Genomic DNA, 17,759 nt, shown 5'->3' on the forward strand with positions numbered 1-17,759 from the left:
GAGAGAACAGTCTATGACTTGGGTGGCTGGAGTCTGACAATTTTTATGGCCTTCGTCTGACAGCGCCTTTGTATAGACGTCTTGAATGGCAGGGAGCTCGGCCAAGTACGCACTACCCTCTGTAACATCTTGAAGTCGGATACCAAGCGGTTGCCATACCGAGCGGTGAAGCATCCAGTCAAGATGCTCTCAATTGTGCAGTTGTAGAACTTTGAGGATATATGAGTGCCCATGACAAATATTTTTTTTGGGGGGAAGAGGAATTGCCATGCCCTCTTCACAACTGCATTGGCGTGTATGGAACATGATAGATCCTTAGTGATGTAGACACCGAAGATCTTGAAGCTCTCGACACGCTCAACTTCAGCTCCGTTAATGGAGATTGGGGCGTGCTTGGGCCTCCGTTACCTGTAGTCCATGATCAGCTCCTTTGTCTTGCTGGAGTTGAGGGTGAGGTTGTTTTTTGGCACCACACTGCCAGGCCTCCTTGCTATAGGCTGTTCATCGTAGTCGGTGATCAGGTCTAGCATCGTCGTGTATTCGGCAAACTTAATGATGGTGTTGGAGTCATGCTCGGCCACACAGTCATGGGTGAACAGGAAGTACAGGAGTGGACTAAGTATCGAGGGTCAGCGTGGGGAATGTGTTGTTGCCTGCCCTCACAACCTGGGATGTCGCATCAGGAATTACAGGATCCTGTTACAGAGGGAGGTGTTCAGTCCCAGGGTCCTTAGCTTAGTGATGAGCTGGGATGGCACTATGGGGTTGAAAGCTGAGCTGTAGTCAATGAACAGCATTCTCACATAGGTGTTCCCTTTCTCCAAGTGGGAAAGGACAGTGTGGAATGCAAGATAGATTGTTATCTGTGGTTCTGTAGGGGCAGTATGCGAATTGGAGTGGGTCTAGGGTATCCGGGAGGATACTGCTAATGTGAGCCATGACAAGCCTTTCAAAGCCCTTCATGGCTACCGATGCGAGTGCTACGGGGCGGTAATCATTTAGGCAGGTTACCTTCGCTTCCTTGGGCACAGGGACTATGGTGGTCTGCTTGAAACATGTCGGTATTACAGACTCAGACAGGGAGAGGTTTAAAATGACAGTGAAGACACTTGCCAGTTTGTCCGCGTATGCTTTGAGTACACGTCTTGGTAATCTGTCTGGCTTTGTGAATGTTGACCTGTATAAGGTCTTGCTCACATCGGCTACAGAAAGCGTTATCACACAGTCGTCCAGAACAGCTGGTGCTCTCGTGTATGCTTCAGTGGTGCTTGCCTCGAAGCGAGCATAAAAGGCATTTAGCTCGTCTGGTAGGCTTGCGTCACTGGGGAGCTTGTGGCTGGGTTTCCCTTTGTAGCCTGTAATAGTTTTCAAGCCCTGCCACATCTGACGAGCGTCAGAGCCGGCGTAGTAGGATTCAATCTTAATCCTGTATTGACGCTTTGTTTGTTTGATGGTTCGTCTGAGGGCAAAGCAGGATTTCTTATAAGCGTCTGGATTAGTGTCCTGCTCCTTGAAAAAGAGGCAGCTCTAGCCTCGATGCGGATGTTGCCTGTAATCTATGGCTTCTGGTTGTGATATGTACGTACGGTCACTGTGGGGATGATGACGTCAATGCACTTATTGATGAAGCCCGTGACTGAGATGGTATATTCCTCAATGCCATTAGATGAATCCCGGAACATATTCCAGTCTGTGCTAGCAAAACAGTCCTGTAGCGTAGCATCCACATCATCTGACCAATTCCGTATTGAGCGAGTCACTGGTACTTCCGGTTTTAGTTTTTGCTTGTAAGCAGGAATCAGGAGGATAGCATTATGGTCAGATTTGCCATGGAGGGCAGGGGAGAGACTTGTATGAATCTCTGTGTGTGGATTAAGGGTGGTCTCAAGTTTGTTTTTCTCCTCTGGTTGCACATGTGACATGCTGGTAGAAATGAGGTTAAACGGATTTAAGTTTGCCTACATTAAAGTCCCCGGCCACTAGGAGTGACGCTTCTGGATGAGCATTTTCTTGTTTGCTTATGGCCTTATATAGCTCGTTGAGTGCGGTCTTAATGCCATTATCGGTTTGTGGTGGTAACTATAGATGGACTCGGACTCATGGACTCGTTAAAGGAAAAAGCTTCTTCCAGTTTGACGTGAGTAGTCACTGTTCTGATGTATAGAAGTTATTTTCGGTCATAAGACACGGTAGCAGCAACATGATGTACAAAATAAGTAAAAAGTTACAAACAACCCAAAAAAACGAACAAAATAGCACAGTTGGATAGGAGCATGTGAAACGTCATCCATCTTCTCCGGTGCGATTTTGCTGCCATCTTACAGTTGAAGCAATCATCAATTCACTACCCTGGGCTACACAATTCACTACCCAGTAATGACGTCATTCCTCATTAAAGAGACAGCGCACACTGTGCAGTCATGTGAATAAGCCAAGGCTACATCTTTATTTACCCACTTTATCAGTAGAGATTTATCATTACATTTGAGTCATATAGCAAACACTTCTCTAGAGCGACTTCCAGTTAATGCATTCATCTGAAGACAGCTAGGTGAAACAACCACCTACCACAGTCATAGTAAGAAAATTGTTCCTCAATAAAAAGGTAGCTATCAGCAATGTCAGAGCTAGCAAGAAGGAAAAGACTCAAGTGCGAGTGTTAGTTCACGAAAGGCTTTTATAAAAAAAAAATCATAAATGATTACCATTATGTTGTTATATAGTTAGATTTTTTTTTAACCAAAGTCTGATTATACAATTGATTAATTAACCTCTCTGGGATATGTGGGACGGTAGTGTCCCACCTCAACAACAGCCAGTGAAATTGCAGGGCGCCAAATTCCAAAACAACAGAAATCCCATAATTAAACTTCCTCAAACATACAAGTATTTTACACCATTTTAAAGATAAACTTGTTGTAAATCCAGCCACAGTGTCCGATTTCAAAAAGGCTTTACGACGAAAGCACACCAAACGATTATGTTAGGTCAGTACCTAGTCACAGAAAAACACAGCCATTTTTCCAGCCAAAAGAGAGTCACAAAAAGCACAAATAGAGATAAAATGAATCACTAACCTTTGATGATATTCAGCAGATGACACTCATAGGACTTCATGTTACACAATACATTTATGTTTTGTTCGATAAAGTTCATATTTATATCCCAAAATCTCAGTTTACATTGGCGCGTTACGTTCGGTAATGTTTTGCTACCAAAACATCTGGTGATTTTGCAGAGAGCCACATCAATTTACAGAAATACTCATCATAAAATTTGATGAAAATACAAGTGTTATGCATGGACCTTTAGATAAACTTCGCCTTAATGCAACCGCTGTGCCAGATTTCAAAAAAAGCTTTACCGAAAAAGCACACCATGCAATAATCTGAGTACAGCGCTCAGACAACAAAACAAGCCATACAGATATCCGCCATGTTGTAGAGTCAACTGAAGTCAGAAATAGCATTATAAATATTCACTTACCTTTGATGATCTTCATCAGAATGCACTCCCAGGAATCCCAGTTCCACAATAAATGTTTGATTTGTTCAATAAAGTCCATCATTAATGTCCAAATACCTCCTTTTTGTTTGCGCGTTTAGTACACAATCCAAACTCACGAGGTGCGGGCAAGTCCAGGTGAAAGTTCAGAAGAAAAGTCATACTACAGTTCGTAGAAACATGTCAAATGAAGTATAGAATCAATCTTTAGGATGTTTTTATCATAAATCTTCAATAATGTTCCAAACGGAGAATTCCTTTGTCTGTAGAAATGCAATGGTACGCAAGCTAACACTCACGTGAGCATGCATGATCAGCTCATGGCACTCAGCCAGACCCCTGACTCAATCAGCTCTCATTCTCCCCTCCTTCACAGTAGAAGCCTCAAACAATGTTTTAAAGACTATTGACATCTAGTGGAAGCCTTAGGAAGAGCAATATGACCCCATAGACATTGTATATTCGATAGGCAATGACATGAAAAACTACAAAGCTCAGATTTCCCACTTCCTGGTTGGATTTTTTCTCAGGTTTTTGCCTTCCATACGAGTTCTGTTATACTCAGAGACATCATTCAAACAGTTTTAGAAACTTCAGAGTGTTTTCTATCCAAATCTACTAATAATATGCATATATTAGCAACTGGGCCTGAGTAGCAGGCAGTTTACTCTGGGCACCTTATTCATCCAAGCTACTCAATACTGCCCCCCAGTCCCAAAGAAGTGAATGCATACACGGCTGTCTGAAAAAATGTCAAATGCAATGATAATGAACTCATTAGCTGCCCAACGATTGAACAGAGCCGTAGCTGAGTTTCTGTTTGGATCAAGTCCCATTCTGTGACTTTGGTTAATGTGCCTTCTTGCAGTGGTATCATTTTGGTATTGAGTATCGTTATGGTAACGAGAATCACAATACTAATCCTGGTATTGGTATCAAAGTCTAAATTCTGGTATCGTGACAAGACTACATCTAAGTACCTCTCGGCATTCAGTATCCTTGGTATGTCTGATCCTTTAGATCATTCCTGATAAAGATTATTTCCTGCCCACGACTGGAGATTGCTAAATGGCATTGGCACTTGAATTTTAACTGGTGCTATGGTCAGATTACATGGATATAGAGCTCTTTTTGCTTCCACTGATCCTGTGGCTTTTTGTAAAATGTGTAGAGCATGTTGTGAGGGATCTTAAACTATTCCTCCATACAGAATCTTTCCAGATCCTTGATATCCTTTGTCTGCTCTTATGCGATTCAAAACACAGGTTTTCAATGGGGTTCATGTATGGAGACTGAGTGGTCAATTAACAATTTCTTTGCGGATTTTGATTAATGCTTGGGGTTATTGTCTTGCTGGAAGATACAACTGCAGCCAAGTGCCAGCCACATGGCAGAGGAAACCAGGTTTTTTGGCTAAAATGTCCTGCTACTTGGTAAAGTTAATGACACCGTTGACCTTAGCAAGCGCCCTAGGGCCAGTGGAAGCAAAATAGCCCCATAACATCAAAGATCCACCACCATATTTTACCATAGGTATGAGGTACTTTTCTGCATATGCTTCTGTCTTTCAACACCAGACCCACCACTGGTGTGCATGGCCAAAGCCCTATTTTCATGTCATCTGACCATAGAGGGAGGGAGAGCGAGAGAGGGAAGGTAGTGGGAGAGCGAAAGAGGGAGATAGAGATTGGGAATTATCATGCCATATCATTGTAATTTACAGAATATAAACATTTTTTTTTTAATCTAAAGGATAGAAAGCTTGTCTGTGTCTCACCTGTCCATATGATAGAGATGTTAGGCAGCAGGTCCTCTCCAACAGTCATCAAATATGGAGACTTAGATACACTGGGAGAACATAGAGAGCCACAGTACTCTAGAGAGAGGAGTGGAGAGAGGGAGGGAGGGTGAGCGAGGGAAAGAGGAGAGTAACATAATATCAGTATGCAATTACTTAATTAGAAGAGAAGCAGTGGAGACTCTTCAGAGGAGGTACATCATCCTCAGTGATTTTCAGAATGTTTTAAATTGTAAAATATTTTTACGTTTTTCATTTTTAGATTAAACTATACTTAATATATTCATGTCAGCAAATAATTGATTCACTTCTTTGGGATAGGGGATGGTATTTTGACGTCCGGATGAAAAGCGTGCCCAAAGTAAACTGCCTGCTACTCAGGCCCAGAAGCAAACATATGCATATAATTGGTAGATATGGATAGAAAACGCTCTAAAGTTTCTAAAACTGTTAAGATAATGTCTGTGAGTATAACAGAACTGAAATGGCAGGCGAAACCCCGAGGACAAACGACCCCCCCCAAAAGAAAATCTTCCTACCACTGATTTCAATGGCTGGCACTTTTATAATAGGGCGAAATCATGCCCGATTGCAGTTCCTAGGGCTTTCACTAGATGTGGTTTTGGAAAAATAAGACAGGAATTGTAGTTTTTCTAGGTGGCTTCTATTTTGGCTGTAGTGTCTCCAAGCGTGTGAATGGGAAGGCGTTCTTTGGTATTCTTCTACGGCGAAGACAATAACGATTCTCCGTCTTAAATTGTATTGTTTATTTGCGTATTAGGGTACCTAAGGTTTGATTATACATTTTGATTGACTTGTTTGTATAAATTAATTGGTAACGTTTGGGATTAATTTTGTATGCATTTTGAAGGAGGGAAACCGAGTGGATTATTGACTGAAGCGCGCCAGCTAAACTGAGTTTTTATGGATATAGAGGACTAGCGAACAAAATTACCATTTGTAATGTAACTGGGACCTTTGAGTGCCAACAGAAGATCTTCAAAGGAAAGGCATATATTATATAGCTATTTCTGACTTTTGTGTCACAACTCCCTGGTTGAAAATGTTTTGTTATGCATTTGTGTGCTGGGCGCTGTCCTCAGATAATCGTATGGTTTTGCTTTCGCCGTAAAGCCCTTTTGAAATCTGACACGGCGGCTGCATTAACATCAAGTTAAGCTTTATTTTGATGTATTGCACTTGTGACTTCATGGAAGTTTAAGATTTATAGTAATTAAATTTGAATTTGGCACTCTGCCATTTCACCGGATGTTGGCCAGGTGGGAACGCTACCGTCCCACGTATCTGTAAGAAATGAAAACACTATGTTTTGCAATGAAGGTCTACAGTTGCCTCAACAGCACTCTGTAGGGTAGCACCATGGTGTATCCTCCTCAGGGTACATTGACTTCAATACAAAACCTTGGAGGCTCATGGTTCTCACCCACTTCCATAGACTTACATAGTAATTATGATAACTTCCTGAGGACGTCCTCCAACCTATCAGAGCTCTTGCAGCATGAACTGAGATGTTGTCCAAACAATCAAAGGTTCAGAGAATTAATCAAGTATTGAAGGAAGAATTTAATTCAAAATGAAGGAAAAGCAAGAGTCATTTTTTTCACTTTCAGTTTCACTTACTTAGCTAGCAAATGCAGCAAGCTAGTTTAGCCTACTCAGACACCCTGCTCAAACAGAGGGATGCTATGTTAGCTAGCTGGCTATGACTATCCAACACAACACTGGAACTCTTCCAAGTCAAGGTATCCTTTTGGTTTTACTAACTTATTGCCACAGGGCCCCCGCCGGTGTAAATGCTAAACTGCTTACTGACTGTACACTAACGTTACTGCATGATTATAGTGGGTTTACTAACATGTTAGTTCTATGATGTTACTTCAGCTAATGTGGTGACAATGATGTAGGCTGTGTGTAGCGGTTATGTGTAGCGGTCTGGCTTGGAAAGTTTTGTTTCGCCTGATCAGCATTTGACTACAGGTTCAAAATAGCCAGAAACAAAGTACTTTCTTCTATTCCATGTGAGAAATTGCCAAGAAACTGAACATCTCATCCAACGCTGTGTAGTACTATCAGTACCTTCACAGAACAGCGCAAACTGGCCCTAACCAGATTAGAAAGAGGAGTGGGAGGCACCGGTGCACAAGTATACTAGATTGTCTAGTTTGAGAAACAGACGCCTCACAAGTCTCAATGTCAACAGTAAAGAGGCGACTGAGATGCGGGCCAGTTTCTTGGCAATTTCTTGCATGGAATAGCCTTCATTTCTCAGAGCGAGAATAGACTGACTAGTTTCAGAAGAAAGGTCTTTGTTTCTGCCCATTTTGAGCCTGTAATCGAACCCACAAATGCTGATGCTCCAGATAGTCAACTATTCTAAAGGCCAGTTCTATTATTCTTTAATCAGGGCAACAGTTTTCAGCTGTGCTAACATAATTGCAAAAGAGTTATCTAATGATCAATTAGCCTTTTCAAATTATAAACTTGGATTAGCTAACACAACATGTCATTGGAACACAGGAGTTATGATTGCTGATAAATGGGCCTCTGCGCACCTAAGATATACAAAATATATATATATTTTTTAATCAGCCGTGTCCAGCTACAATAGTCATTTACAACATGAACAATGTCTTCACTCTATTTCTGATCAATTTGATGTTATTTTAATGGACAAAAAATAAGTGATTTTCTTTCAAAAACATGGACATTTCTATGTGACCCCAAACTTTTGAACAGTCAGCCTACCAAAAGGCCTCCTGCGGGGATGGGGGTTGGTATGGATATATAAATATACATTCCAGCCCCCATCCCCGCAGGAGGCCTTTTGCCTTTTCGTAGGCTGCCTTTGTAAATAAGAATTTGTTCTTAACTGACTTGCCTGGTTAAATAAATGTAAAATAAAATAAATACATTTTAAATGTGGCTGCTATGAACATTAACTGTGTTTACATGTTATCAGGGGTGTACTTCTTGCACATCATTACAACACTGTATATGGCCATAATATGACATTTGCAATGTCTCTATTTCTTTTGGAACTTTGTTGTTGGTGTGTGTGTGTGTGTGTGTGTGTGTGTGTGTGTGTGTGTGTGTGTGTGTGTGTGTGTGTGTGTGTGTGTGTGTGTGTGTGTGTGTGTGTGTGTGTGTGTGTGTGTGAGAGAGAGAAAGGACACTACACACATCTCAACTACACACCTGTTGGACAAAACAGGAAGACGGGTGGCTCTCCCAGGAATCGGTAGATCTCATTGGCAACTGAAACCTGGGCGTGAGCGAATGAGGAGAAGGCTTGACTGTCAGCTTGACACAGGGAGTGGTCTATGTCATCAAAAAGGATCGCAAATGCCTGGCAACCCAACTTTGACACCTACAGAGAGGAGAGATAGTAAGGCAGGGGTGGAGGTATGCGTGTGCATGCCTGTGTGAGCATGCAAGTGTGTGTAGGTGCATGTATGTACCTGTCGTAGCTTGCGTTTAAGCAGGGAGAGGTCGCAGGAAGAAGAGAAGACAATGTCTTGACCAGGAGAGAGAGAGTACACAAACCTCAGACCTCTCTTCTCTGACTCTACTATCAAAGTACGCAACTGACCTGCAAGAGAGGAGTGAGGAGGAGTGGAGAAAACAAGGACAGCACCAGGAGAGATACATTTAGTTTAAAGCAAAAGTGAGAGATGGAGGGAAAAGGACAGAGTGAGGAGAGAAGGTGAGATGAGGGTATGGGGAGATGGAGGGGTGTGAAGGTGGACTAAAAGAGAGCTGTTAACAAATAAATGAAGGGATGAAGAGAAGGATGTGTGAGGGATGGGGAGATCCCTTACCCTCCTCTTCAGGGGAGTAGACCTCTCTCCAGAGTAGTCTGTGTTTCAGATCATCTTTAGGACCGTACAGATAGGTGTTCAACTCCCACCTCTGCATCCTAACAGAGAGAAAGGGAGAGAGTTCTTTACAGTGATATTGAGCTAGTGTCAGTTTCTGGAAATCATTTTGATATCATGGTGAGTCAACTCATTGCACCAATAGCTCTGTCTATACATTTGAGAGTTGATACATTTCTCCAGGCCCATCCCTCAGCAATTTACCAAAACAAAGTCAACCACCGCTTTGTTTTTGTTTCAACTGCAGATCATACTCACTCCCTCCTAATCCCTTTCCATGTCCTCCTATGTCAACCATACATATTTAGGATCTTAATTTGAGCCAGTTTGCTACAGAAGGAAAATAAACCTGCAGCAACCGGAAATGTTAACTATGTAGATAAAATTAAAATTGACATTTTTGTATAGATTGATAAAAGTCTGACATTACAATCTTCAGAAGCCTTTTTAAACCTCTAGTACACAGCAGGTTTAAGATGTCATGCATTGCAGGAAAGTTATCCTGCAACAGGGTGATCAAATTAAAATCCTACATCTGTATGTTACCTTTCTGTTTGTCACCAAGTACTCACCACTGGAAAAGGACCTTCCTCTGCTCCATAGACCAGGGCCTCCCATAGAACCCTGAGACACAGACAAGCACACGAAAGAGAGAGACATTAATGCTAGTGTACAATTAAGCAGTGTTGCCATTCAGACCTATATTCATGTTAGTACATGCACAGTATTTGTTCATGGACACGTATTGGTGAAGTGGCCATACCCTGGTGGAACCAGCCTGATCTCTGCATTCACCATTCTATTTCACTTGGCGTAAAGGTATGACCTTTCCCCAATAGATGGGGGTTTGGAATAAGTTAGTAAACATTTACATTTACATTTAAGTCATTTAGCAGACGCTCTTATCCAGAGCGACTTACAAATTGGTGCATTCACCTTATGACATCCAGTGGAACAGCCACTTTACAATAGTGCATCTAAATCTTTTAAGGGGGGTGAGAAGGATTACTTTATCCTATCCTAAATAGTAATGGACCGGTCCAATCAGCATCCTCAGAAACAATGGGTTTAGGACAAAATCCCACATGGCCAATCACTATGCTTTGAATTGGGTTGTTCATCCTGTGATTGGTTCCGATTGCAGATAAGTTCGTTTTGAATAGTGTCCCTCATTACAGACCGTTTCAATGAGGAGGAATGCCAGACTGGTGAAGTGAAATGGAATGATGAACATAGTGTTCAGGCCAGTTCCACCACACTAACAAATTCCTGCCTATGAGGCAACCCCTCATCTGCAAATACAGCAGAGCATGCCATACAATTGTTCATATAGAAATGGGAGCATCGCCATTGTCCATAGCCAGCTAGCACATAACATTCTGAGAACCTCCAGTGTCAACTAATACAGTTGCTTTTTCTGGCGAGTGGGAGTAAATTATCGTCGTCACATAAACCACCAAAGGCACACGCATTTCTGTTTCAAAATTGAGAAAGAGGCGGTTTGACAGTTTTTCATGCCTAAAGTTGCCCTTTAACAAATAACTTAATCTCATTACTTTAACAGAAAGTTTCCAAAAAGTTCAAACATGGATGCATTTAATTTCTATTTTGGTAATGTTCTAAGAATGTTCTCCAACTGGATTGACATGGGAATGTTCTCAAATAGTTCAGAGAACGTTAAGAAACAACATTCTTCTCTGGGATTTTCAGTACTTCATGATAAAAAGGTTCCTACTGGTTCGTCATGGTTCTGATTAAGGTCATGTTCTCAAATTGTTCAGAGAACATTAAAACCGCTTGAAGCTAGGGGGCAGAATTTTCACTTTTGGATAAATAGCGTGCCATAGTTCAACATCCTACTACTCGTGCCAAGAATATAAGATAAGCATATTATTCATAGATTTGGATAGAAAACATACTGAAGTCTGTAAAACTGTTTGAATTATGTCTGAGTATAACATAACTTATGTAGCAGGCAAAAGTCAGAGGACTAACTGTTCAGAATATTAGATTTTTTTCCCCTCTCTGTTCCCTGTATTGTCTTTGCCATGGGATATTTCATAGGAACCTATTTTCAGTTCCTACCGCTTCCACTGGATGTCGCCAGTCTTTGAAATTTGGTTCCTTTGTGCAATGAAGAAGTAGGCTAACTCGGAACTGGGGACACTTTTGTGAGTTGCGCAAGACGTGAAAAGCAGCGCTGGTATGTTTTCTTTCCTGTATTGAACACAGATTGCCCTACAATTTGTCTACAATTTGATCGATTATTAACGTTTAAAAATACCTAACGTTGTATTACAAAAGTAGTTTGAAATATTTTGGCAAAGTTTATAGGCAACTTTTGAAATATTTTGTAGTGACGTTGCGTTTTTGTAAGCTGTTTTTTTCTGGATCAAACGCGCTTTATAAATGGACATTTTGGAGATATTTGGACGGAATTAATCGAACAAAAGGACCAATTGTGATGTTTATGGGACATATTGGAGTGCCAACAAAAGAAGCTTGTCAAAGGTAATGCATTTTATTTCAGCGTTTTGTGTAGCGCCTGCAGTGTTGTAATATGCTAGCTCCTTTGTTCACTGCTGGTGCAGGCTATCAGATAATAGCTTCTTATGCTTTCGCCGAAAAGCATTTTTTAAATCGGACATGTTGGCTGGATTCACAATGAGTGTAGCTTGAATTGAGTATCTTAGATGTGTGATTTTATGAAAGTTAGAATTTTATTTTAATCTGGTGCTCTTCATTTCACCTGGCAATTGGCCAGTTCAGACATTTGCGTCCCGCCTAACCTTAAGAGGTTTTAAGAAACAACATTCTTCCGTGGGAATTTCAGTACTTCCACAAGTTCCCATGTGGTTCTTATTTAATGTCACATTTTTATTAGATTCTGGGAACATACTAAAAAAAATGTGGCTTGATCGATGTTCTCAGAATGTATGGTTCTGTTTAATATTCTGTGAATAAAAAAAACGGATTGTACACATTACATCAATAAGCTCTAAATTACATTCTAATAACATGAAGAAAGAACGTTCATGGAAAGTTAAGACTGTGACGTATACATCCTGTTCTCAGCGTCAACAAAACTCTGTATCCTCTGTCTCGTTAAAATGAAAAACTCACAAGAAGCAGGCGGGCGGAGCAAGCAGAGTGAGGCAGGTGGAAAGGACCAGCCAGGCGGAGCAGTAACTTTTTGCTAGCAGGATAGTCCATATCTCCAATCATTTTTGCTGATTGCGATGTTGTGTTTCCATAAGTGAATGAATTGTTTCATTTTAGCATGTATGTAAAGCCTCAACCCTTAGCTACCTCTTCCAATTCAAATGAGCTAGAAATAAATAAAAAAATGACAACATTTAGAATATTTTGTGTGACTACAGCACCAGCAGTAAAACGCAAAAATAGAAACATGTTCTAATTGAACGATAGGTCAAAGCAGACAACCCTCCGCCCAGCTTCGGTTGGGTCATTATAATTCAAAACAATGTATTCTAAAATAAAATCACTTGCACGCTCACCTATGGTGAGTTTAGGCCATAAGTGTGTTTACGTGTGTTGGCCACGCCCACTAATTAGCCATACCTGATCTTAATGAGTGCTTGTTTCTTTGAAATGGGGTCTCGAATCTCACTGATGCCGTGTCAAAATAAAAAATAAATGTGTTCGAATGAATAATGTTTCCCATCTGTGCTTGGAGTTTAAAAAAGTTAACCATATTAAGATAGTAACATGCTAAAAGTCTTACTGAAACATTCATTTAAAGTTAAGAAAGTCAGTCATTAAAAGTAACCTATAATTTCCGTTCTCAGAGTGTTAATAAAACCTCCCAGGAAAACTTAAGGAACCGGAGTAAAACAGTCTCAGAACCTCCCTGCAACCTAAAAATAACAGACAAAGTTTTCACTTCTGTTCTTGTAACGTTTTTAATAAGTTACGTTTTACAGGTCAGGGAACCTATGACTTCGTTCTCACAACCAATGTGAAACCAAAAACATAGCTTCCCATAACTTCAAAAGAACCACATGTGCTAGTTGGGTAGTGTGATTAAAAGAGCCATGTTATGCTTGATCCAAAATTGTGTTCGGAGGCGCCATATGGATGGTGTGACGCAATTGCGGAGCCTCCGGAGGCATGCAGAGGCCAAATTGAGCTCAGTAACGCATTGCTATGCGCCTCTAAAATATTGTAACAATGCTGAGGGAGCCGTATAGCTCAGCATTAACATGATTGGTTGATGGTAGGTGAGGGCAGGAAGTCCTGTATAAACACAAACTCACCTCCTTGACAAGTTTCTTCACAACAGCTATGCGCTGCTCTGCGGAGCGCAAGAAGTAGGAATGCCCTGACTTCTGCAGATGCCATGTCACAGTAAATGCTGCAAGGACAATGCAGATGGCGGATTGACCATGCAGCACCTTTAACTTTGACTGAGTGCATGCTTGTGTGTAAGAAGGTAAGTGGGTCAGTAGCGTGTATGCATGAATACCAAGGGAAGCCAGGCTTCCCCCAAAAAATTACCAAGAAGATTTAGAAAGAAAAAAAAATGTATCTTTCATCACTCTGTGTTTCAGAATTATCATTAAATTCACAAGAGGCTGAATGTATCTCACAGGGGAAAGCATCCAAGCGAGCGAAATAGCGCCCCTCTGTCTCTCTACGTGTAGGCCATCTATCTGAAGCTGTCTGGTCCAAACGAGTATGTTACCACTGGTTGTATTGAAGAGAAGCTAGCGAGCATCTGGACAACTTTTGACAACTTATTTTTTTTTTGCCAATCAGCAGAGTTCAACTGTGAATAGTCCTGGTGCACCAAAAAAATGTGTCAAGGGAAGCCAGCTTGGATTTGGCATCACTCCTATCAAATTCCATTGAGAGCACACATCATTGACAGAAAAACTTGAATTGTTGCATCTCATTGTGTTGTTGTCTTCCGGTGGCTAGCTAGCTAGCTAAAATTAGCCCGTTCCTAAATTGGTCATGGACGGATATAGGGATTTGGACTTATCTGTACTGGCCAATGATTATAACAGAGATTCTGATCCAACCATTAATTCATACGTTGTTGTGATGCTGGCCTGAGAGGATGGACGTACAATATGTAGCTTATATGTAGAAGGCCAATGTTAACTAGCTAATGTTGCCCATGAATGGAAGTTGGCAATACCTATTTTGCATTTTAGCCAGGTAGCCTAGGACAACCAAATGTAAGCTTGTACTGTATGACAGAGTGATAGACCGTTTGGTCAAAATGAAAGAGCGGAGGATGGCATTGGTGTTTCCCTACAAGTAGGGTGAGTCAACATGTTTTTCTACTTGCACGCACACAGAAATCAGAACTATGGACAGCCACATCATATTTAGCTTACATTGATTGGACTAAATTGTTTTTGGTATATTTTAGCTATCACTGTATTAGACTAATCAAAATCCAAGATGGCTTAGCAGTCAGGCGTCTTTGTCGTGTCCCATGTATACATCTTTTTATATATTTTTTCTTCACATTTTTCTTAACCTCAACATACCGTAACATGAAAGCCGCCTAACCCAATGTGGTATGGATCTGCTATTTTCTTTACTTTAGAACCGGAACCCCCAAAAGAAGCTAACTAGCTGGCTACAAGCTAGTAGTCAGCTAACCACTGCTAGCGGTCATCAGCTAACCTTTAGGCCGGACAACTCCTGCCAGTCTGCACAGTGCGATTCAACCCATAGGACTTCTTCTCCATATCTCCGGATTCCTACCGCAAGCTTTGAACCTTTCCACCTGGATCATCGCAGCTAGCTAGCTGCTATCCGATTGGCTACTCCTGGATAACATCTCTGTTCCGAAGCAAGCACCAATTAGCCTGGAGCTATCCTATGCTAGGCCCATCTCCCGGCGAGCTGAAGAGGTCCATCAGCCACTCCTTGGGCCACAATACCTATTTTGCAAATTGGCCTGGACCCCTTTCATTGCTGAAATGGAGCCCCGCCGATTCATCACGACTGGACTACCGACGTAATCCGCCCAAGGTTTTTTTTTTCAATAGCCTCCTCCATCGCAACATCCCCTGAATGCCCATCTGCTAGCTGTCCGAATCACCGTGCCTCCAGGTCACCTAGCAACTCACTGGACCCTATGATCACTTGGCTACGCATGCATCTCCCTAATGTCAATATGCCTTGTACATTGCTGTTTTGGTTAGTGATTGTCTTATTTCACTGTAGAGCCTCCTGCCCTGCTCAATATGCCTTAGCTAACCCTTTTGTTCCACCTCCCACACATGCGGTGACCTCACCTGGTTCAAATGGTGTCTCTAGAGACAATACCTCTCTCATCGTCACTCAATGCCTAGGTTTACCTCTGCTGTATTCACATCCTACCATACCGTTGTCTGTACATTATTCCTTGAATCTATTCTAACAAACCCAGAAACTTTCTCCTTTCACTCTCTGCTCCGAACATACTAGAAGACGGGTTCTTATAGCCTTTAGCCGTACCCTTATCCTACTCCTCCTCTGGTGATGTAGAGGTTAATCCAGGACCTGCAGTGACTAGCTCCACTCCCATTCCCCAGGCACTCTCATTTGTTGACTTCTGTAACCGTAAAAGCCTTGGTTTCATGCATGTTAACATAAGAAGCCTCCTCCCTAAGTTTGTTTTATTTAGTGCTTTTAGCACACTCTGCCAACACGGATGTCCTAGCCGTGTCTGAATCCTGGTTTAGGAAGGCCAACAACAACAAAAATGACAAGATAGAACTGCCAAAGGGGGCGGAGTTTCAATCTACTGGAGAGATAGCCTGCAGAGTTCTGTCTTATACCATCCAGGTCTGTTTCCCAAACAATTTGAGCTTCTACTTTTTAAAAAAATCCACCTTTCCAGAAACAAGTCTCTCACTGTTGCGGCTTGCAATAGACCTCCCTCTGCCCTGGACACCATATGTGAATTGATTGCCCCCCCCCCCATCTATCTTCAGAGCTTGTGCTGTTAGGTGACCTAAACTGGTACATGCTTAACACCCCGGCCATCCTACAATCTAAGCTTGATGCCCTCAATCTCACACAAATTATCAATGAATCTACCAGGTACAACCCCAAATCCGTAAACACGGGCACCCTCATAGATACCATCCTAACCAACCTGCCCTCCAAATACACCTCTGATGTCTTCAACCAGGATATCAGCAATCACTGCCTCATTGCCTGCATCCGTAATGGGTCTGCGGTCAAACGACCACCCCTCATCACTGTCAAACGCTCCCTAAATCACTTCAGTGAGCAGGCCTTTCTAATCGACCTGGCCCGGGTATCCTGGAAGGATATTGACCTCATTCCATCAGTAGAGAATGTCTGATTGTTCTTTAAAAAGTGCTTTCCTCATCATCTTAAAACGTCTTACGTCTGAAATCCCGTTAACGGGATCGATATGACAACAGCCAGTGAAAGTGCAGGGCGCCAAATTCAAACAACAGAAATCTCATAATTAAAATTCCTCAAACATACAAGTATTTTACACTATTTTAAAGATAAACTTGTTGTTAATCCCACCATTGTGTCCAATTTCAAAAAGGCTTTACGACGAAAGCACACCAAACAAATATAATAGGTCAGCACCTAGTCACAGAAAAACACATCAATTTTTCCAGCCAAAGAGAGGGGTCACAAAAAGCAGAAATAGAGATAAAATGAATCACTAACCTTTGATGATCTTCATCAGATGACACTCGTAGGACTTCATGTTACACAATACATGCATGTTTTGTTCGATAAAGCAGCTAACTCTCACGGTCGTGCGCGAGACTGAGCTCATGGCACTGCCAGACCTCTGGTTGAAACAGCACTCATTCTCTCCCCCTTCACAGTAGAAGCCTCAAACAAGGTTCTAAAGACTGTTGTCATCTAGTGGAAGCCTTAGGAAGTGCAATCGGACCAAATTTACACTGCATCTTGGATAGGCAAAGAGTTGAAAAACTACAAACCTCAGGATTTCCCACTTCCTGGTTGGATTTGTGTTTTTCTATCCAAATCTACTAATAATATGCATATCTTAGCTTCTGGGCCAGAGTAGCAGGCAGTTTACTCTGGACACCTTATTCATCCAAGCTACTCAATACTGCCCCCCAGCCATAAGAAGTTAAATAAGCTTGCCCCATTAAAAAAAATAGAACCAGCAACAGATATTGCCCTTGGTTCACTCCAGACCTGACTGCTCTTGACCAGCACAAACACATCCTGTGGCGTACTGCATTAGTATCAAATAGCTCCCACAATATGCAACTTTTCAGGGAAGTTAGGAACCAATATATACACAGGCAGTTAGGAAAGCAAAGGCTAGCTTTTTCAAACAGTAATTTGCAACCCCTATTACTAGCCTGTTCAACCTCACTTTGGTATCGTCTGAGATCCCCGAAGATTGGAAATCTGCCACTGTCATCCCCCTCTTCAAAAGGGGGAGACACTCTAGACCCAAACTGCTCCAGACAAAAAATATATAATTTTTAATCCACTGAAGCTGGAGACTCATATCTCCCTCACTAACTGTAAGCACCAGCTGTCAGAGCAGCTCACAGATCACTGCA

The 17,759-nt window shown here is 41.8% G+C and overlaps 1 protein-coding gene across 2 annotated transcripts in view; it reads right to left on the minus strand.

The window, feature by feature from the left end:
• Positions 1 to 17,759, minus strand: part of si:dkey-183c6.8 (protein O-GlcNAcase) — a 46,975-nt gene that overhangs the window by 26,330 nt on the left and 2,886 nt on the right. Inside the window, exons 2-6 of one of the 2 annotated variants that reach the window (XM_035784000.2) lie at positions 9,771 to 9,822; positions 9,142 to 9,239; positions 8,782 to 8,837; positions 8,519 to 8,690; positions 5,282 to 5,380 (exon numbers count right to left, since the gene is read on the minus strand). In XM_035784000.2, coding sequence (XP_035639893.1) covers positions 5,282 to 5,380; positions 8,519 to 8,690; positions 8,782 to 8,837; positions 9,142 to 9,239; positions 9,771 to 9,822 — 477 coding nt within the window. Of the gene's footprint in view, positions 1 to 5,281; positions 5,381 to 8,518; positions 8,691 to 8,781; positions 8,913 to 9,141; positions 9,240 to 9,770; positions 9,823 to 17,759 lie in introns of both variants that reach the window. The other variant, XM_035783998.2, reaches the window with a different exon arrangement.

This window comes from Oncorhynchus keta, chromosome 13, assembly GCF_023373465.1.
Source record: "Oncorhynchus keta strain PuntledgeMale-10-30-2019 chromosome 13, Oket_V2, whole genome shotgun sequence".
Classification (NCBI taxonomy): Eukaryota; Metazoa; Chordata; class Actinopteri; order Salmoniformes; family Salmonidae; genus Oncorhynchus; species Oncorhynchus keta.